The sequence below is a fragment of the Pipistrellus kuhlii genome, unplaced genomic scaffold (assembly GCF_014108245.1).
Source record: "Pipistrellus kuhlii isolate mPipKuh1 unplaced genomic scaffold, mPipKuh1.p scaffold_m20_p_18, whole genome shotgun sequence".
NCBI lineage: Eukaryota > Metazoa > Chordata > Mammalia > Chiroptera > Vespertilionidae > Pipistrellus > Pipistrellus kuhlii.
In genome coordinates, this window is record NW_023425493.1 from 1,351,620 (window position 1) to 1,373,980 (window position 22,361).

Consider the following 22,361-nt stretch of genomic DNA (forward strand, 5'->3'; position numbering starts at 1 on the left):
TGACATCTTCATTAAAAAAATAACCCTAAAGGTATGAGCCACAGAAGTGGGTTCATTTGGGGTGTCAAGGCAGCATAATTCATAAGTGGGTGTGGTTGTGAGTCAGTCTTGACATCATTAGGTGTATCTGTTATGTCTGTGGTAACTCCTTGTGTTGGCTTATGATTGAGATGTGAACTCAACATATCACTTTGACATATGCTTTGTTTCTTGGGGGAAGGAGTAAATTTGGAGATATTTTTCTTAGATATGCTTTGTACCATTTTTTTTTAGTTACTATCCAGTCTGTTGTCAAGGTTATAAGTGGGTTTTTGGTCATAATTAACAAATATCTCTACTTATGGGAAAAGAAACTTCGTTGGCCACTAACATGTTTTCCTTGGTGAGGTGCTTCCCCAACTTTGTTTCTTTCACACTTTATGCTTCATATTACAAAGCATTTACACCCTTTTCATATCAGACCCTATTATTACTTTTTAGGTTAGATTTCTGCTATCTTTCTTGGAAGAATCTTAAAATTTATTAGAAAGACACATTTGTGGATTACTTCAAGGTTGATGGACTCTTGAATTTCTTTCAGATAAACTTTTATTGCAATTTCCAACATTTTAGCATTGATGCAGTCTTTTCACACTACAGGGCTGTGACATTAGGCAATAATCTTAGGTGTCCCCCCCCCCCCCCCCCCCCCAGTTTTTTAAACTTCATTCATCTCTGATTTATTGCAGACTCAAGAATGAACAACCCGCCAGAAAATGGTAAACCGTCCATGGAGAGTGGAGACAGCAGCACGGGTAAGACACCCTTCTGGGACTGTGCCTTTTCATTCGACTTAGCAGAGATAAAAGAGGAAGTTTTCCATTTAACCGCGACTCATATGGGCAAACGAAGACCGGTTTGAGTGTTGAGCCATGAAATGTAATTTAGTACTGCAGAAATGGGGGTGTCTTTGCTTCAGATATCCGACTTCTCCTGCATGTGGCTTGTCTTTTTGCTGCCGTTTGTCAGCAAAGCTACAGAGCAGCTCGGAGCATTGTACTTTGGGCGCTGTAGTTCTGGTTATGAATTATGGATTTGCCACTTACTAGCTTTGTGATGTCAGACAGTTTCCCTCATCTTTTGAGACCCAACCAAAAGGAGAGATTATATATTCCAGAGGTCATTGTGAACACTAAAGAGGAAGTGTTAAGCACAGTGCAGGCCACACACTCAGTAGAAAGTTGCTCTTGTTACAGGTGTTAACAACATAGTAAATAGAAACTATGTTAAAGTTATGATAGTGTCTGAGCATAGTTAAAAACACACACCTGTTCTTAGTACATCCTTTTATTTGATGATTTTAAAAAATACACTTGGTTAAACTTCTGTCAGGAGAAAATCTACATATATAAAAGCCAAGTGACCGGAACGATCTGTTGCGATGATGTGCACTGCAGCCGGCCAACCTCCCGCCAGCCCTGCCCTGATTGGTCCCCATCGGGTGGGCCAGGTTCTTCACTAGCAAGGACTTGCCTCTCTGTGACCGCCATTTAAAGTGCCTACTGCCCTAGCCGGTTTGGCTCAGTGGCTAGAATGTCGGTCTGTGGACTGAAGGCCCCTGGGTTCAATTCTGGTCAAGGGCACTTGCCCAGGTTGCAGGCTCGATCCCCGTTGGGGGACATGCAGGAGCAGCCGATCAATGATTCTTTCTCATAATTCTTTCTCATAATTGATCTTTCTATCTCCCTCTCACTTCCTCTCTGAAGTAAATAAAAATATTTTTTAAAAAGTGCTTTGCTCTGGAGACAGTAAGAATGTGAGTCACTCTTGGGTACTGTTTTCCTCTCACTGACCTCACAGCCTTTTCACTTGAAGCAGATGAATTGAACCAATATGGCAGCGTCCTCACTACACAGCTTTCATTTTAAACTGTCCTGAGCCTGAGGGTCCTTGTTAATCTTCCAGTCTCTGAAGTACACCTGCCCCTCCAGGTGACACTGCGCTTTGGGCTCCCTGATGTGTTAACATATCTCGCCAGTGACTCCCCGAGGCCAGCTGTGCTGGCTGCTGTGCACTCCTGAGAGTGGAAGGGCAGATTCGACTGTCTGAACTGTTGGCGGTGCCTCCTCTCTGTCGTCTTCTGTCCCATTTGGGCCCCATCTTTCATTATCTTGTAGCACTGGTGTCTGGCAGTGCAGGTGGGTTGGCACCCAGCCTAGGAGTGGGGCTTGATTACAGAGAAACAGGGCGGTGGGTCCCATTCAGATACTTGGGAAGGGAGCAGGGCACGGTGCCTGCAGATCACCTGCGCAGAGGAGGCATGTTCCAAGGGAAGAGAAACTCGCAGAATGACAAGAGCACTGGAGGCAGGCACTGTGCCCCTTACTGCCAGACCCCTGGGGACCCAGCACGGTAACAGCCGTGTCAGGACCTACTGTGCCCTGAACACCTTTAATGCTCGGTATGACTCCTGCTCGGGGCGCTGTGTGCATTATCTGACTGCAGTTTGAATCCTCACCCGAGGATATTTTCCATTTGTTAATCCTCACCGAGGATATTTTCCATTGATTTTTAGAGAAAGTGGAAGGGCTGGAGAGAGACACAGAGAAACGCCAATGTGAGAGAGAGACATTGATTGGTTGTCTCCCACATGTTCCCCACCAGGTCCAGGGATCGAGCCTGCAACTGAGGTACGTGCCCTTGACCAGACTCGAACCTGGGGCCCTTCAATCCACAGGCCAAGGCTCTATCTATCCACTGAGCCAGATCAGCTAGGGCCAGTTTGAGTTCTTAATGCCAGCCCTGCAAGCTAGGTATTACAATTGTCTTAAGAGATCGGAAATTGGGAAATTGAGGCACAAAGACAGCCAGGAAATAAAGGCAGGATTACACCTTCCTATGGTTTCTCTGCAATAAAATAAAACTGCAAATTCTAGTTGGAGCACCTACTGAAACTGGCTCATTAATTCCTCTTTCTGTTTTCACATGAAATGTATGGTGGAGTCACACCCCCATAAGAAATTTATCTTATGGAAAACGTGTATGAAAATGTACGAGAAGATTCCTAAGAAGTATGCATGAGTTCAGTGTAGGGAGAAGTGGTTTCTAGCTGGGAGGTTCAGTAAGGCTCTGGAGGTGGTGGAGGGTAAACCGACGCTTGGAAGCTGGCTGGGATTTTAACTCGGTGGGGGGTAATGAACGTTCCACATGAAGAACTGTCAGTGAAGGCTCAGCTGGGAGGAAGAAACCCACCCTGATGGTCTCCAGTTCCTCCAGTTTCCCACCAGGTCATGCGATGGCCTCCTGGTCTCAGCATGAGACCATCCCAGTCCTTCCTCAGGGTAGCCATTCCCACTACCATCAATTTACCAGTATTATTTTTGGAAACATCATTGGCTTATTATTTTTATTATTTTTTTAAATACCATTGGTATTTTTTAAAATATATTTTATTGATTTTTTACAGAGAGGAAGAGAGAGATATAGAGAGTTAGAAACATCTATGAGAGAGAATCATCGATCAGCTGCCTCTTGCCTATTGGGGATGTGCCCTCAACCAAGGGATATGCTATTGACCAGAATCGAACCTAGGACCTTTCAGTTCGCAGGCCGACGCTCTATCCCCTGAACCAAACCAGTTTCCGCTATTATTTTTATTATTAATGAAGGTAAAAAATGACATTACATTTTAAATATAAAATGTTACTTTTTCTGACGTTTAATTGTTTTGAAATATTAAAGCTTATTTTAAAATAACTGATTCACCTTTTGATTCATTCAGTTTGTGGTGGATGAAATGGAAGCTTTTGTCCACCGGAATCATGATGGATAATGAGGATCTCATATCCCCTCCCTAGGCACTTGATTTTTCATTTAAATGATTGTCCCCCAGGATAATATTAGGATCTTTCTGGCAACAGAAATGGCCAAAGAAATTTATTAATTCAACCTAATATATGTTTATATCTTACACTCCAAAATTAGTATTGCCAGAAGTTCCTAGCAGCCAGTGATGTGCTGTCTGTGGGATTTATCAGTGCTGGGTCAGACATCATTTTCTCCAGGTGAGAGAAGGGTCATGAAAGCCCGGGGGGCCAGTGAGCACTCCTGCTGTTCTTCATGGAACCGAGGACCTGAGGTTCCCCCCTTGTAGAACATTTCCAGGTAGAATCCCTGCATTTCCAGGAGATACCTCAGAAACCCGCTGAGGAACTTCTCATCAAAGCAGTGGAGCAGGTGCCATTTCAGACTCAGAAGGACTGTTTAACCTTCAAACTTGTGTTGATCCAAGGATTATTTCTAATGTTCTCTTGCTTTTAGTATAGTCCTGATTTTTACATTTATTGCATACTACGCTGTGTGGACCACACTGTGCTGGCCTAAGTGTTCGGACAAGCCCGAGGGGTGAAATGCCAACACAGAGTTTTCTTGGAGTTCCTCTGAGGGAAGTGAAGTAGTGGGTGGTTCCAGGGCCCATGGAGCACTTCTGGGGAGAGCCCTGGGAGCACAGAGGACCACAGGTCACTCTCTTCCCGGTGGGCTGGCAGATGTCAGCCAGGGGTGTGGCCTCTCCGAGGTTCTCAGCACTGCCTGCCTGCCCATTGGTGCATGTGGGGTTTTTTTTAGGTGTTCAGGGCAGGCTATAATTGTTAAATATATGAGAATACTAAGTGACACTTGAATTGAGATTATACTTTTGATAAATGAATAAGTCAGTAATTGATCCTTTCACCAAGAGATGACCCGAGCTCACATTTAGAATTTTTAAGATAGTACCCACTTCATTTTAAATTTAAAGGCTGCCTTACAGTGAGATTGTCTGTACACCCCCCCCCCCCCCCCCCCCCCCGCCCCCATCCTCCCTGCTTTAGGATGGCAGCTTTGGCAGCTTTTTCTTTTCTTTTCTTTTTTTCTGACAAGTATAAAAGAATTTTCCAGCCATGTTATACTTTACCTGTTGCTTAACATACAAATACTGGACTTCACTAATCTCTCAGGTCCACCGTATAGCATCCTGGCTTAGAGCCATGGCAGTGGAAGCTAGAGGTCATGTTTAAAGAGCATAGAGGGGTGATTGACGGGGAGGGGTAGGAAAGAAAGAGGAAAAGGGGTGATGTAAAATGAATCCCTGCCTTTGCTTCTGGACCAGGCAGGAGGTAGTGCCTGCAGCCTGTTCTCTTGAGTAGGGATTGCCTGAGTGGGAGGAGACTCACCAAGGAAGTGGCTTGCAGGTTAAGACATGATCAATTGGAGGTGGTGGTGTTCCTGAGGAAAGACGTCTGTCTGGGCTGCATTGGTGGTTGTGGTCTTCTGTGGGGGTAGGCTGCTGGGAAGAGCAGAGTAAGGAACAAGGACAGAGCTCTTCTGCAAGGTTGCAGGGCCCAGTCAGGAGCCCTGCAGTGCCTGCACTGACCAGTAGGAGGCCACAAAATTCAGTCATGCCTGCCACACTGCTAGTGCTCAGTAGCCACCTGTGGTTAGTGGCTTCCATACTGGTTAGCACATCCATACACTTTCATCATCACAGAAATTTCCATTGGACAGAACTGAGGTAGACACAGAGATCAGAGTGAAGCCAGCAGTGAGTTTATGGCCTTAGTATTCAGGGTATTCAGGTCTGCAGAGAAGTCAGGACACAGAAGCTTAAAATGTGACTGGTGGGTTTGAGAGTTAGTAGTTATGGAGACCTTTGAAAGGGTTAGGCAAGTGGTAGGAAAAGAAATAGCTGTGGCCGAAACCGGTTTGGCTCAGTGGATAGAGCGTCGGCTTGCGGACTGAAAGGTCCCAGGTTCGATTCCGGTCAAGGGCATGTGCCTTGGTTGTGGGCACATCCCCAGTAGGGGGTGTGCAGGAGGCAGCTGATCGATGATTCTCTCTCATCGATATTTCTAACTCTCTCTACCTCTCCCTTCCTCCCTGTAAAAAATCAATAAAATATATTTTTTTAAAAATAGCTGTGGATAGAGAAGTAAGTGATAGAGGAAGGGGCATGACAAACTCAGGTGATTCTTGTAAGGGAGGCTGCATAGCATAGCGGCTAAGAACTATGTTTTAGCCGAAACCGGTTTGGTTCAGTGGTAGAGCATTAGTCTGCGGACTGAAAGGTCCCAGATTCAATTATGGTCAAGGGCATGTACATTGGTTGTGGGCACATCCCCAGTAGGGGGTGTGCAAGAGGCAGCTGGTCAGTTTCTCATCGACGTTTCTAGCTCTCTATCTCCCTTCCTTTCTGTAAAAAAATCAATAAAAAAATATATATATATTTTTTAAAAGAACTATGTTTTATAATATATAGTTCTAAATTTTTTCACACACCAAACCACTTAAGTTCTGAGCCTGATTCTTTCACAGGCAGCTCTGTACTTTAGGCAGGTTATTTCTTTCTATGCCACAGTTTTATAATTACAAGAGAAAAATAAATAATAATGATCCATTGCATAGAATTGACATGTTCATATAAGCGAGTAGGTGTTCAGTCAATGCTCAGTCATAGCACTTATTAGTATTAGCATTAGGACATGAAGGAGAAAATCCTATACAATAAAAGGCTAATATGCAAATAGACTGAATGTTGGAACAACTGAGCAACCAATTGCTGTGATGTGCACTGACCACCAGGGGATGCGCTTGGAACATGGCGGGTGCTGGCCGTGGTGGGATGGTGGAGCAGGTGAGTGGGGGTGCCAGACCAAAGCAGGGTACTGGTTGCTGTCATTGGGGCAAGCCTCTGGTGGTGGTTACTGAAAATTCTTTGAACCCATGTGCCGTGGTCCCACCTGGTGCTTGCACCTGCTGCCAGTGCCAGAGCCATCACTTGTACCCACTGCCAGCACCTGGTGCTGACACCAGTCACTTCGCGCCATCAGTGGGTATGAGTGGTGGTTGCCGGCCCCAATAGCCCCTCAGGGCTTCTCCACCTCCCTTTGCTCCTGAGGAGCAATTGAGGCAGCAGCTGCTGCTCATATCCTCTGCTGGTGCCGGCCCCAGTGGCTCAGCACTGTCATCAGGTGCAAGCAAGGCCAGCACTGTCAGCGCATGGGAGTGGTGGCGGTGGGAGCGGATCTGCCGCCAGATGGATGGGAGGGGGGGCAGTGGGAGGGGCCAGATGGGGGCAGGGAGGATGGGCTGAGACCCACCCCTGTGCCCATTACAGCCTTGCAGTCCATGGTTCCTTTCAAGGTGCACGAATTCGTGCACTGGGTCCCTCGTATTGAATAAAGGGAAGGTGAGAGTGGGAGAGGAGTGGTAAAGAAAGGACTGATGATTCAGGAATTAGTTCCCAAGGAGAAAAGGGTGTTGCATTTCAGAGCACTGGTAGTTGAAAGGCAAAGGAATGGGAGAGTGAAGGGGCTAGAGATACAGAAAATGGATACAGATAAGTCAGCTTCCAGGTAGAAGAATGTACTGTAAGCAGGGTCAGGAACAGAGACAATTAGAGGTGACCCTGTGGCATTGGGAAAAAGAAATCAGGAAATAGAATGCAGTGGGGACATCTGAGAGTAGAGAGTTCATCCAAACAATAAACAGTACAAGCAAGATTGGTAGCAAAGGGTCATAGTGTAAGCTAGGAACCTTGACACCAGGGAAAATCAGAGGATTAGAAGTTTTACTGCAGCTCTTCAGGAACTTGTTTGTGTTTCTAAAGAAGGCAGGAAACAGCCACCATTAACTGGCTCATATCCTAAAGGTAAACATGAGGAAGGAACATTTGACTAGGTGAGGGGGCATGAGAAAGATCCAGCAGAGTAAATGGTAAAAATTTTTTACCAACAAAAACATTCATATGATGTTAGAAATTTTAGAATAAGGACTTTCTCTGCTTTCTTGGTCCTCAATATTCCCTTAATGGGGTATGTCTAAGTGATTCGAAAAGGACTTGGACACAGTATTCACCACAGGCCCCTCGCCCAGGCTGCCCCACACCCCAAGGGAACCCCCACCCTGATCCGGGACACCCTTCAGGGCAAACCAGCTGGCCCCCACCCATGCACCAGGCCTCTATCCTATCTAATAAAAGAGTAATATGCAAATTGACCATCACTCCAACACACAAGATCAAGATAGCTGCCCCCATGTAGTCAAAGATCCTGCCCCCATGTGGACACAAGATGACCAGCAGGGGAGGGCAGTTCAGAGGCACCAAGCCTGCAAGGGAGGGTAGTTGAGAGGGACCAGGTCTGCAAGGGAAGGCAGTTGGAGGCAATCAACCCTGTAGGGGAGGGCAGTTAGGGGTGACCAGGCTGGCAGAGAAGGGAAGTTGGGGGTAAGCAGTTAGAATCAATCAGGCTGGCATGGGAGTGGTTAGGGGGTGATCAGGCTGGCAGGAAAAAGTGGTTAGGGGCAATCAGGAAGCATGCAGGTGAGCAGTTGGAAGCCAGCAGTCCTGGATTGTACGAGGGATGTCCGACTGCCCATTTAGACCCAATCCTGGTGGCAGCCCTCCATGAGGGCTGTCAAGGTGGGATCAGGTTTAAACGGGCAGTTTAACATCCCTTGAGGGGTCCCAAATTGGAGAGGATGTAGGCTGGGCTGAGGGACACTCCCCCACCCCATGCGCAAATTTCGTGCACCAGGCCTGTAGTCATTATATAAAATAGAAAATGCACATAAACAAAAAGAATTGTCTAACTGCAAATAATAAATGAATCAGTCGTAAGTTTTGTGTCTTGGGAATAATTGGTTTATCAAAAGCTATTTCCTATAAAGGTAAAGGCATCCATTCTCAATGAGAAATTTCTTTTGAATTGTAAAGATGGCCAATCCTATTAAGAAGTTAATGAGCCTGGTTCAGTGGTTGAGAATCGATCCATGAAGCAGGAGGTCACTGTTGGATTCCCAATTAGGGCATCAGGGCACATGCCCAGGTTTCAGGCTCCTTCCCCAGTAGGGGGTGTGTAGGAGGCAGTCAGACAATGATTCTCTCTCATCTTTGATATTTCTCTTTCCCTTCCTCTCTGAAATTAATAAAATATATATGTATTTTTAAAAATTAATGGTTTAGGAAAGAGCTGAATAATCCTACAATCATATGTCGAAGTCGTCATTGTTGGGATAGATTGAAAATTGCAAAGGTAGTATAGAGTCTCAGGTGTGCTGGATTCTTACAGAGGTCAGAGGTCATACGCTGCAAGTTCCCAGTTTAATTAGCAGGTGATACTCAACGTCATTGAAAGCAAGATAGCTTCCGAAGCACCTTGCCCTTCTATATATTCAAGGTATAGGTCACCATTCAGAATAAACCATTTTTTATCCTCTGTTGAAACATAATATTTACAGATGCTTTCCATTAAACCCAGTTCTCTGCAACCACCTTCTTTGCTCTGATTTAACTCTGCTTGGTGGTATGGGAGATTATGAAACTCAGTGTGAGACCCACTGTAATAAACGAGTTCATTTCCCTGCTTTTAGCAAAAGAGTCTGAGGCCACTGAGAAATGATTTTTTCCCCCTTTTCTTTAGATACTAAAGGCCCCAGTGCACGATATCCATGCATATGTAGGGTCCCTAGGCTTGGCTGGTGATTAGGGCCTATCTGTGGGGCAACCGGTGGGATAATCAGGGGGCCCCTGCTGGCACTTGCCTTGGCTGACCTGGCACCACCCTCTTGCCTGCTCACCCCCCACCTCCACCGCGTGTCAGGACCTGCGGACTGGGGGCATCTCCTATGCTGAGTATCTGCACCCTGATGGTCAGTCCATGTCATAGTGACTGGTCGTTCTGCCATTAGGCCTATTTGCATATTAGGCTTTTATTATATAGGATAGCTAGATTCTAAAGAGAGTACTAAAATATAATATTACTTTAAGTTTTCATTTCTGGCCTTTAGTCTTCCTCAAATTTTCTGTTTTCTTTTCTGGTATGATATGAATTGATCTCATTTCATCCCTCCCCTTCCCCCAAATGAATGCCTTGTTTTCCATTTATTTATTTTCCATTTATTAACTCCATTGTTTCACACAAGTCTGACCTGCAGGGCCTCCTCACCATGTTTTCCATGTCCTGATGTGTGTGGCTATGTCTGACTCTATCTGATCTATTTATTTACCCTGTACTAGTCCCACATGGCCCTGTCATTGCTCCGTGACCAGTCTTCCTATCTTAATACACATTTGAGAAATAGCAGAAAAAAACGAGAAAGAAAATAACTTGTTGAAATGAAATTGCTTTGAGATGAAATAACTTGTTTGACATGAAATTGCTTTGAATCCATTGATAAATTTGGGAAGAACTTTATAAGATATCTTATAACACTCGACCCTGTTGAATGTTATAATAAACTAGAGGCCCAGTGCACGAATTCGTGCACCAGTGGGGTCCCTAGGCCTGGCCTGCAGGATTGGGCCAAAATCAGCTCTCCAACATCCCCTGAGGGATCTTGGATTGTGAGAGGGCACAGGCCAGGCAGAGGGACCCTACTGGTGCACAATTGGGGCCGGGAAAGGACTGTGGCATGTCCAGCCCATCTTGCTCAGTCCCCCCCCCAGCAGCAAGCTAACTTGTCAGGGCGTTTGCCTCCTGGTGTTCAGTGCACATCATAGCGAGCTGTTGAGCGGCCTTAGAATATCATTAGCACATTACGCTTTGATTGGTTGAATGGGTGACCGGACAACCAGACTTAGCATATTAGATTTTATTATATAGGACTAGAGGCCTGGTGCACCGGTGGGGTTCCTCGGCCTTGCCTGTGGGGATATGCTGCCACAGCCTGTCCTTACCTGCCAGCTTGTCAGGTTCCAGCCTGCTGTCTGTGTTGATCCTGCACAGCATGAAGTAGTGCATGAAGTAGCAGGAGGCTGGGGAGGAGCCTGGACTGGGCACCTCCACACTCCCGCTCATCCTGGCCCTGCTGCTCCTGCCACCACTGCTTGGGGCACACAGGGGGAGTGTCTGCGGGAGAGGCTCGCACTGCTGCAGCTGTGCTCACCAGAAGCAAGCCCAGCATCTGATGCCCGTCTTTCAGCTAAGCGGTGCATCTGCATTGGCCTGGCGATGCCTGCTCACCTGCTCCATCATCCCGCTGTGGTCCTGCTCTCGTCAGGGCCCATTGGGGACAGCAGCACCTCCATTGCGTTGCCAGTCCCTACCAATGCCCCATGGTGTTCAGCACCTGTCATAGTGAGCAGTTGAACTCCCAGGGGACAATTTGCATATTAGGTTTTTATTATATAGGATGTGTTTAAATTAAGAGCAAGTTTGTGTTGCTCTTGTCAAAGTCGCCAGTGAATTTCTTCTGTTGAAGCCAAATGCTGAGAAGGATGAGACCAGGGGAGAACCCTGGTACCTCCTTGCAGCTCCATCTCCAGCAATGAGATGACAGTAATCTCTTCCTAAGCATCTCTCGCTCATGCTTGTCGAGCCAGTTTCCCAGTCACTACATCCACTTCTGATTTCTCCAACACGGTCTTAGATTGTAATTGTTACTTGTAGTTTTGTTCCTGTTTCCTAAGCTCTTGGATACTTGTCCTGCATTCCTGCTTTTAGATATCATTGCAATGGACTTTCTTTCTTTTGCATCTCTCCTCCGCCTTGGAGGTACTTTGGAAAGTGCTTATACAAATAGACTAGAGGCCCGGTGCATGAAAATTCATGCACTGGATGGGGTGTCCCTCAGCCCGGCCTGCCCCTTCTCACAGTCCAGGAACCCTCAGGGCCAGGAGGTGACCAGGCAATCAGGGGAAGGCAAAGCCTTCATCACACCTCTTCTGCTGCCACTGCCGGCAGTGCAAGCCTCTGCCAGCTCTGGTTACCTGAGCCGAGGCTTGCATGTACCTCTGGTCTGCCCTGGGTGGCTGGGCAGCTGCTGTCCAAGGCTTGCCTGCACCTTGGGCCAGTCTTGTATGGCTGGGTGGCTGAGAGGACTGGGGGACTCTGGAGGCAGGTGCATGGAGTGGCCTCGCCTGCTGCTCTGGCCAGGCTGAGGGGACTGGGCGCCATCATCTTTGAGGGTGAGGCATCCAATTAGCATATTTCCTCCTTATTGGCTGTGGGCGCCACCATCTTTGTGAGGGCGTGACAGTCAATTAGTACGTTCCCTCTTTATTAGATAAGATGCCTGGTAAATGTTGGTAACTGAAGTCTAGTGTTTAATTTCATTTGAATTTATGTTTGTCATAATTACGTTCTTTTGTTTGCTTTCTAGGCACACAAACGAATGGTCTGGACTTTCAGAAGCAGCCTGTGCCTATTGGAGGAGCAATCTCAACAGCCCAGGCCCAGGCTTTCTTCGGACATCTCCACCAGGTAGAACGTTCTGCTTGATTGTGAGCGAGGGAAGGATGGAGGCCTGGATGCTGGGGCCTGGGCAGGTCTCTCAGGATGTGGGACTTCTTCAGTTGATCAAGCATGGTGCTAATCACATCTAATCATGCCATACTGAATGGCTAGTCCACATCTTATAGTTTAGTTGACTATAGCTATTGACCCCACAGCTGGAAATGTGTCAATATTATGTTAATCCTCCATCGATAATGTTTGCCTGAGTCATTTATTATTATCATGGTCCCAGTGGTGGTCTTTATTTTAATGTAGCCGTGGTTTGAATTTCTGAACATATGACATGTGAGTGTGAATTAGTATGACAGCTTTCTGTGCGCTTCGTAGGACAGAATCCTTTCGGCTGGTGCTTGTAGCTAGGACTATCATGTCTTAAGGACTTGACTCTGTGGTGTGCTCATATGTAAGATTTTTATTCTGACATGTACATGGAGATTTTGAAATTAGAGTGAGCAGATAATTCTGATAGATTATAATAATAATGCACGTAAGTAGCTTGTTCTTTTGTGTTCTTTCACACAATGTGGAAGATTAATTAAGTTTTTAGATCTAAGTGTTTATGAATACAAGCAAAATGTGATGTAAGGAGTGTCTGACTGACAGTGTGGCATCCCGGTGATGCTGAGTGTGGGCAACACCCTCCAGAAAGCGGTGGGAGCAGCATTTTCTCCTGGGAGGTGGAGGGACCGTGAATTTGTCTGCAGTTTTAACCCCAACAGGTAAACCTCTTTCAGCCTCAGTTCTAGCTCAGTGACACACTTGGTAGAGGCACTTGAAGTCCTTGTTGAGGATAGCTCTATTGATGGACCCTGATGCCCCTGGTTACTTATCTGCAGGTCCAGCTCGCAGGAACAAGTGTGCAGGCTGCTCAGTCTTTAAATGTACAGGTAAGCTGGTATGTGGGCTTTTTCCATTTTTCCGTAATTTTCCAATTTCATGGAGTGAGCAGGCAATAATTTTATAATAGGAAATACTTAGGGATAGTACCCTTTCTGTATTATTGATTCTCATGAAGATCCAAATAGAGGTAATCACTGCCACTAATGAAGATGGATTTCACAGTGTGCTGCTACTGTGTGTGACCTAAAGCGATCAAGAAAGGTCCATTTTTGCCGGCACCGGTTTGGCTCAGTGGATAGAGCGTCGGCTTGCGGACTGAAAGGTCCCGGGTTCGATTCCGGTCAAGGGCATGTACCTTGGTTGCGGGCACATCCCCAGTAGGGGGTGTGCAAGAGGCAGCTGGTCAATGACTCTCTCTCATCGATGTTTCTAACTCTCTGTCCCTCATTCTTTCTCTCTGTGAAAAATCAATAAAATATATTTAAAAAAAAAAAAAAAAAAAAAAAGGTCCATTTTCAAAGTGTTCTGTGTAAGTCCAGGAAAACGCTTCCAAGTTATTCAGCTGTAGCGCATCCCTAACACCAGGCCAGATAATGTCTTAAGTGTCCTTCTGTTTCCAACTGGCTTCCTGTTGCTCATTGTCATATCTTAGAGAAACACTCCAGTACAGAGGAACCAGTCTTAGGTTTGATTCTCAAACTTGAGGTTTAGCAAGTCACCTAACCTTCGGTGCTCATGTCTTCTGATCTGCCTTTAAGTGGGTAACTTGAGAGGATTGCCAGGGTACTTCTCTGCTTGGAAATGTTATGATTCTGAGGATTGTAAGGGAACCTGTTTATAGATATTGATGTGCTTCAGTCAGTCACAAGTTTAAAACAAAATTTAAATCTGGCTACAATACATTGCTTCTGTGAATCATGGCAAAAGCATGCCAAGTTCAAGTATTAGGCATGACTCCTTAATATTTCAATCAGCCTGCTGCTTCCTTTCATTAGCATGTTTAGGGGACACAGTTTCTGGAAGATTGGTTTCAGTGTTGCTAATGACTCAAGACCTGGGGTTGAGCATTCCCTGAAACCCAGTGGAATATGGGCCTACCAACACATGGAAACAAGGAGGGAAAAGAGAGGGAGATAGTGCAACCTCCCTTTGTGAGGGAGAGGAGGTGGAAAATCGCCTGGGTTGCCATGGTAAACTTTCATCCCTTAGAGAGATGTTGGCAAACAGGCTGTGTCTCCAGTGCCACTTGTTTACAGTCCTGCACTGTAATTACCTCACTGACTGGCAGAATTAATCAGAGCCTCTATGTTAATTAGCCTTGCTGCAGTCCCCAAAACAGGTGCTGGGAAATATGCAAATCTATGCAGTATTTCAATGCTCTGTATAACCAGTGTTAATTTAACATAAAATGTTCTCTCAGTGCCCCTTCAGGACTGAGTTCTTTCCCTCCTAAGGGCAGCGTTTCCCTCTAAGCTGCAGCGTTACTTGATGGGCGATGCTAGATTAAAGTTCTCCGGATCCCAGAGGAAGTTCCATGGGCCAGGCAGTCGTTCTGCTGTGGGAGTGAGGCCAGCCTGCCCACCAAAGGCACTTCAGACCGTGGGCCTGGAGGCTCTCCCTTTGAGGGGTGGAAAGTGCGCCCCACCCCTCACCCCTTCGCATAGCGGAATTCCGCCAGTTTGTGGAGGACCAAATTATTTTTTCTTAAAAATTATAATTGCAGCTTTGCTGGCAAGGGAACAACAACAACAAAAAAATCTATAAACTTAATATAATATGCAAAATCAGGAAAACATAAAGATTTATAAGAAAGGAAAAAGAGTGAAACCAGAAAACGCATGACTGAATAAGTTCATGTTTTAAATAATTCTTGAAATATGGAGTTATAGTGCATTTCTTTTAATGAACGATTTGAAATCTCTTTACCCCTCCCACCTTCAGTCTAAATCTAATGAAGAATCGGGGGATTCCCAGCAGCCAAACCAGCCTTCCCAGCAGCCTTCAGTGCAGGCAGCCATCCCGCAGACCCAGCTCATGCTGGCTGGAGGGCAGATAACCGGGGTAAGTTTCCTAGGAGCATCGTAATAGGCGTTCTGTGTCAGACTGCCATTGGCCAGCTGTTGGTTAGGACTCTGCTGCAGCAGGCAGTAACGGAGCTGGGCCTGGCACCATTATGTCTTTAGGGAACCCTCTACACTGGAGGCAGCTCTGAGAAGGGAATTTTTTATGTTTCAGGCTATCTTTTCTACAATTGCAGATGCTTGGGACAAATTGACGGCGTTTCTAAGCCCATGTTTCCACTATTGCTTCGTCATACAGTGGAATCATTGTCCAGTGGGTGAGACTGGACATTGATGAATAGTAGTGACCATTTGCGTTATGACATCATTGCAGAGCAGAGTTAAAGAAGGGAATAATGCCTACAAAAGAAGATTTAAATTACAGTGTGATGTTCTAAAATTTAGCTTCTGGTCTCAAATTCTGGCTCTCAGTTTACCTTCTGGGCTAATTATGCCATCTCCCTGTGGCTCAGTGTTCCTTTGCTTAAATGCAGATGTTGATAATGCCCATGCCACAGTATTGTTATAAAGACTAAGGCTAATACTGTATGTAAAACTCATAGAACAGTGCTGGGCACATAGTATTCAATAAATGTCATTTATTTTTATTGGCAATAAGTTGGCTTATGTGAATATATTGAACATTTAACTTTTCAGCTGTCTTTGCTCTTAGACACCATTTAAAGTATTTTTCCAGCCTGGCCAGCAGGGCTCCGTGATCAGCCTATGAATCTGGAGGTCAAGGTTCAATTCTGGTTAGGGCACATATCCGGGTTGTGGGTTCAATCACCATTAAGGGGCATGCAGGAGGCAGTCAATCAGTGATTCTCTCTCATTAATGTTTCTCTCTCTCCCTCTCCCTTTCTCTCTCAAATCAATAAAAGTAATTTTTTAAATATTTTTCCAGTGCTGAAAATTTCTCATTATTTTGGGGGAAGGAGGTGGGATATTTAGGAGTAGTGAAGAAGAGTTATTTATTAATCGATTCATATCACATCAACCCACAAAATTTTGTATGTCCTTCATTTCCATTAAGTATGTTTTGGCAGTAGAAGGCTCTTCTAAGAATTATTGCAAAATTGTTTACAAAATCCCATTAGTAGAGATGAATACATGTTTATGTATGGTATGAAACCTCTCTAAACATACCTGGAAGGGAATCTGACTTTTAATCGTTTGATTCGGATCTGGTCTCTGAGCCACAGGCAGGTTGTACCGCCCTTTAGGAGGAGGTGTGCCGCCGAGTGGCAGTCCTTGCTCCTCAGAATATGACAGCGTTCCTTCAGGAAGGAGGAGCACACTGCTTTAGTGCAGCTTGAACTGAGTTGCATTGTGAAAGCAAGTTTAAATCTGCTCTGAACACATTTCTTCTGTTACTGGTTGAGTTTTGCTTTGGGTGATGAGTTTCTGCAATAGTGAGGGACACTTGGGATTTCAGGTTTGTGTGGCTGGAGCTCTAGTAAACCTGGCATCAGCGATTATCTGCATGTAGAGAGGGGCTGTCACCACCTGTTTCACAGAGCTAGCATGTGGGAAAGGGGATGTAAAGCTGCAGACCCATTCCTTTCAATAACAGAAAAGACTGCTGGAGGGAGGGGGCTGCCGGGAGACTTGGAAAAGAAACAAATGGAGCTCATATTCTTTAGTCATATCTTCAGCCATAATGGAAATGACAGACTAGGGCAGGTTTCGTGCTAATGGGGAGCAGCTGGGCCTTATCAGCCTTTCCCGTGGTCCTCATTCATCTGAATACCCACTTGCTGCTCTGTTGGGTATACATTTCTTTTCATAGCCTGTCAGCGTTGATTTTTTTTCTTATTTCTTGCTTACTAGTTAATTACTGTTTTGCTTGTAACCTAGAGCCCTGGACAAGCTTGAATGATTTAAGTCCAGAGTGAGGTCCACCATTTTCATTTAAATGTTCTGCTGGTAATGGTAGCTTGGTCACTGATGAACATTTTAGCCTCATGCTAAATAACCATGTGAAGTTTGTAGCTAAAGTCTAATACCACTTGCGTTACCTACTTCAGAGCAGTTGATTGAATTAGGGGCCCTTATCCTTCCAATTGTCTGTCTCACTTTGTTTAGCTCGCTTTGACGCCAGCCCAGCAGCAGTTGCTCCTGCAACAGGCACAGGCACAGGCACAGCTGCTGGCGGCTGCGGTGCAGCAGCACTCCGCCAGCCAACAGCACAGCGCTGCTGGGGCCACCATCTCTGCCTCCGCTGCCACACCCATGACGCAGATCCCGCTGTCTCAGCCCATACAGATCGCACAGGTGAGTGAGCAGCTCCTGGAGCCTGGAAGGTAAAGGAACAGTCTCAGAGCTGGGCAGGGAGAGGAACAGTCTCAGAGCCGGGCAGGGAGAGGAACAGTCTCAGAGCCGGGCAGGGAGAGGAACAGTCTCAGAGCCGGGCAGGGAGAGGAACAGTCTCAGAGCCGGGCGGGAAGTGAGGATCAGAAGGGCAGCTTTCCTTTAATTGGAAATTCCCTCTCTGGTTGTTAGTGGAGCCCTTGCAGGCCCAGGAGCTCTAAATAACTGACTGCATAAGGTGACAGTTTTTGAATAACGCTGGATATTTCTGCGTTTCATTAGCCTCTGGCTGCAGCCTGCTCTGCCCTGTGCACAGTGAGCGCTGCCCCTGTGCAGCCTGCTCTGTCCTGTGCCATAGTGAGCGCTGCCCCTGTGCAGCCTGCCCTGTCCTGTGCACAGTGAGCGCTGCCCCTGTGCAGCCTGCCCTGTCCTGTGCACAGTGAGCGCTGCCCCTGTGCAGCCTGCCCTGTCCTGTGCACAGTGAGCGCTGCCCCTGTGCAGCCTGCCCTGTCCTGTGCACAGTGAGCGCTGCCCCCCTGTTGCGCCTGCCCTGTCCTGTGCACAGTGAGCGCTGCCCCTGTCAGCCTGGCCCCTGTGCCTGTGCACAGGTGAGTGCTGCCCCCTGGCAGCCTGCCCTGTCCTGTGCCATAGTGAGCGCTGCCCCTGTGTCAGTCCTGCTCTGTCCTGTGCCATAGTGAGCGCTGCCCCTGTGCAAGCCTGCCCTGTCCTGTGGCCATAGTGAGCGCTGCCCCTGTGCAGCCTGCCCTGTCCTGTGCCATAGTGAGCGCTGCCCCCTGTGCAAGCCTGCCCTGTCCTGTGCCATAGTGAGACGCTTGCCCTGTGCAGCCTGCCCTGTCGGTGCACAGTGAGCGCTGCCCCTGTGCAGCCTGCTCTGTCCTGTGCCATAGTGAGCGCTGCCCCTGTGCAGCCTGCCCTGTCCTGTGCACAGTGAGCGCTGCCCCTGTGCAGCCTGCTCTGTCCTGTGCCATAGTGAGCGCTGCCCCTGTGCAGCCTGCCCTGTCCTGTGCCATAGTGAGCGCTGCCCCTGTGCAGCCTGCCCTGCCCTGTGCACAGTGAGCGCTGCCCATGTGCGGGCCAGCGAGGCGCCTGCTGCTGCCTGGCGCCTGCTGCTGCCCAGCTCTGCCCAGTTGGGCAGAACTCTGTTAGGATATTGCTTGGTTTCGTTTTTCACATTTTGGAGCCAAGTATCAGAGATAATAAAAATGTATTTAAGAAGCATAGACAGTACCACCAAGGAGGGAGGCAAATGAGATCCTTCATCTCAAGGAGAGGAAGAGAGAATTGGGTAGTCAGGGCAGTGAGATCTGTGAAGATTGTATGAGCCTGCCTGCACAGCTGTGGTCATCCCTGAGGGAGGCCTTGGAATGGCCTGAAAGGGAGCAGAGTGTGACCAGGCAGCACAGAGAAGCCACTAAAGAGTAGGGGAGAGATGTCAGACTAACTTTTTTGGCTATTATATACAATCTTTATCAAGATGGCGTTTTTATTTTGACCACTTCCTTCATCACCAAAAACATGTTGTTAGTGCCTAAGCTGTGAGACCCTAAGTTGACATTGTTCAATAAGATAAGATGCTATCGATCAGATTTTTTATGGATAACTTAATATTTCACAGTGATTTCTCAGTTGAATTCAATGAGCTGGTGCCAAATTTCATAAATCACTATAGATTTTTAAATTTGATTATGCAAATTCAGATAGCACTTTCAAATTTTACTTCAGAGAAAAGTCAGTCAAGTATTTAAAAATCCAACCTTCTTTTCTCATTTGATGTTTAAACTCCACTTGATTTTTAAAACCCATATTGGTCTCTACATGTTAAAACACAAACTATAACTGTTTATTGTGGGAATTGGAAATAGCCATTGAAAATTAAGCTCATTGTAAGTCACGACACAATATCTGCCAACAAATATAGTCCTTGTAGGAGCTCCGTTTTTTTTCTCTCGCTTTGTGGACACACCCGAGTGTCCGTTCATGCAGGAGTGAGAAGTGTTGCCTGATTGGGTGGGGACAGAATGCCTCATCTGAGAATGTCGAATAAGCAAACTTTTATCTCCCTCTCCAACCATGTTCTAATTCTAATGCTTTAGGATCTGCAACAGCTACAGCAACTTCAGCAGCAGAATCTCAACCTGCAGCAGTTCGTGCTGGTACATCCAACCACCAACCTGCAGCCAGCACAGTTCATCATCTCACAGACGCCGCAGGGCCAGCAGGGTGAGCCCATCACAGCTGTCCACTTGCAGGGCACGCGGCCCCGAAACTGCCCGTTAGAACAATGTTTTCCTTAAGTTTTATTGATCTTTAAGCTCACTATTCAAGTTAAGAGGAGTATTTTTTCCATGCATACCACAATACTGAAGGTAGTTTTTCCCTGCCATCATCTCTCTAATCACTAAGGAGGAACCAAGAGTTTGGCCAAAAGTCTAAATGAAATCCCTCAACATGCTGAACATAAATTGGGTAAATTGCTTCTGGTGTTTTGGTAGTTTTTCCTGGAAGTATATTCAAAGAATGTGGGCCAAGAATTATATATGTTTCTAACAATCATTTGGTTTATTTTAAGGTTTGAGAAGGAGAGGGTGTTATACTAGAAGGTGTGCACGTCTTGTGAATGATAAAAACTGTCTTCACCGCTTTTTGGTGGTGAATATTGTATCAACAATCCAGTTGATCATGTTTATAAAACTGGTTAATGGCATCAGTGCAGAGGGTTTTTCAAGGCTTCAGCCCACTAGTGCTTCTCTGTGGTTCCTCATCATTCCTCATCATTGCTGTTGCTTAGCCTTTTTTCTTGACCATTCATTCACTCCAGAACCTTTTGTTATGCAAATGCCTGTTACACTTAAAGGGTAGTCTGCTCCCTTCATGAACTAGACAATTCTCTGGTTGTTTGTGAAGGATTCTGCGTGAGAAATTGAGCTCTTGGGAATATCAATCTGCTTCCATTTAGACTACTTCACTTTCATCCATTCCGCCCGAAAGTGAAGAACTGGCCAATTAGAGGGTCATTCAGGTTATGCTAAAGACATACCAATCTTAGTCTAATGTTTCATTCTCCTTTCCCAAGTCACTTTAGTAAGACCAATAAGACTATCAGGAGATCAGTTGGAAATTTCCATCTCATGATCATATTCTTTTTGCTGTGAGTTCAAAGTTGTCCTGATGTTCCTGGCATAATGTGTTGTGTTTTAACAGGTCTCCTGCAAGCGCAAAATCTTCTAACGCAACTACCTCAGCAAAGCCAAGCCAACCTCCTACAGTCGCAGCCAAGCATCACCCTCACCTCCCAGGTCAGCCTTCTCCCATGGGTTTGCTTTTTCTTGTCCTGTTGTTTTAAGGGGCTTTTGGACTTCATTGAATTAAATACACACACACACACACACACACACACACACACACACACACACCCTAATTTTAAAAATCATAGTATTCAAAAACTGACCAAAAATTCAGAGCTGGACTTATCAGCTTGATAAAGCACCACTACCAAATTGATGTAGTCATTGAAAATCTTCAAGGAGTCCCTTTTCTTTCATGTATGTTCATAAAGAATGGCAGTCTTAGCGGCAAGTGAGTAATAAGTTTTGGCTATTTGACCACCCTCCCTCAGCCCTGCAGTAAAGTTTGCCTTGAACTATAGAGGCCTGGTGCCCCAGTGAAGGCCCGAGCACCCTTGGAGCTGCATAGACACCTTAAGTCTTGTGTTTTCTCTCCTCTCAACTTTCAGGTATTGCTTTAGCTCATTTCTACTAGAATGTAGCTCTAAAAACACACCAGTCTAGGCACTGACAAGTGGGTGTATTAGACCAGTTCAGCTGTGACTGAGCATATCATTTGCGCATCTAAAATTAGGTGATGTTCTGAACTGCTGACCCTGGGGCCCATTCCACTTCTTACTCTGTAGTCATGGAAGTTTTCACACATTACCAGATTTGACAAAATGCAACATCTACTCTTGCAAATTAGGAATAGAGGGTACCTTTCTCAACTTGTAAAAAGCATCCACCAAAAACTCAGCATCATAAAGATGACCCATTTCAACTACAGGAGTTAAATCTACAGCCACAGACTTGGTGTGATCCTGGCCTGCGATCTCTCCACCCGGCACCAGTCACAGGAAGGGTCAGCTGAGCGATGGAGATGCACTCATGGCAGCACCTGTCTGCCACTAATGATACTCAGAAGACGTCTCCTCGTGCTTGTGTTTTCATAATAAGGACATTTTATATTTCTTCCACAAAAAGGAAAGATTATACCCTATGTGCCCAAGTAAACTTTAGATGGATTTCACTAATTAAATGTTTTAAAATACATAGAAGAAGCAGGTAGAATATTTTAAAAAATGTATCCAAGTTATAAATAAATGAAAGTTTTTTTCATATTTGAAGCAATAGAAAGAAAAAAGTTTCCCTCTTTTTTTCCTTTTGATAATTTAAAACAGGTACGTTGAAAAATAAAAGGAAAAGCAGATAGGAAAAATTTGCATTAATGCAACACAAATCTGTAACATTTGATCAGTTCTTTAAGGATAAGAATGAGAAAATCATTAATACTTTATATAAATGGGTTGAGATGTAAAACTAATTTACATCAAAGGAGATACAGATAATAATTTACACATGGGAAAATTCTGACTTTGTGTAATAAGAGAAATACGAATTAGGGCAACTGTGAATTAGCAGAACATTTTGAAAACTGCTGACAGATTTTGGGGAGAGATTGGGTGGTGAGAACTGACATGCTGCTGTGGATCAGAAGCGATGCCATTGTCTCTGGCCGCCCTTTATCTGGTTATAGAAAGTGCCTCATGAGTTTATCTCAGAGAACTAATTCCAGAGGTGGGAAAAGAACTACATGCAGAACCATTTGT

The 22,361-nt window shown here is 45.7% G+C and overlaps 1 protein-coding gene across 5 annotated transcripts in view; it reads left to right on the plus strand.

Annotated features, from left to right (window-relative positions):
• POU2F1 (POU class 2 homeobox 1) overlaps nucleotides 1-22,361 on the plus strand; it is a 122,254-nt gene that overhangs the window by 73,915 nt on the left and 25,978 nt on the right. For 3 of the 5 annotated variants that reach the window (XM_036442416.2, XM_045582943.1, XM_036442417.2), the window contains 7 exons: nucleotides 729-794; nucleotides 12,118-12,218; nucleotides 13,088-13,138; nucleotides 15,033-15,152; nucleotides 17,240-17,428; nucleotides 19,579-19,705; nucleotides 20,687-20,781. In XM_036442416.2, coding sequence (XP_036298309.1) covers nucleotides 729-794; nucleotides 12,118-12,218; nucleotides 13,088-13,138; nucleotides 15,033-15,152; nucleotides 17,240-17,428; nucleotides 19,579-19,705; nucleotides 20,687-20,781 — 749 coding nt within the window. Of the gene's footprint in view, nucleotides 1-728; nucleotides 795-12,117; nucleotides 12,219-12,985; nucleotides 13,139-15,032; nucleotides 15,153-17,239; nucleotides 17,429-19,578; nucleotides 19,706-20,686; nucleotides 20,782-22,361 lie in introns of those variants that run through there. The other 2 variants (XM_045582944.1, XM_036442419.2) reach the window with 2 other exon arrangements.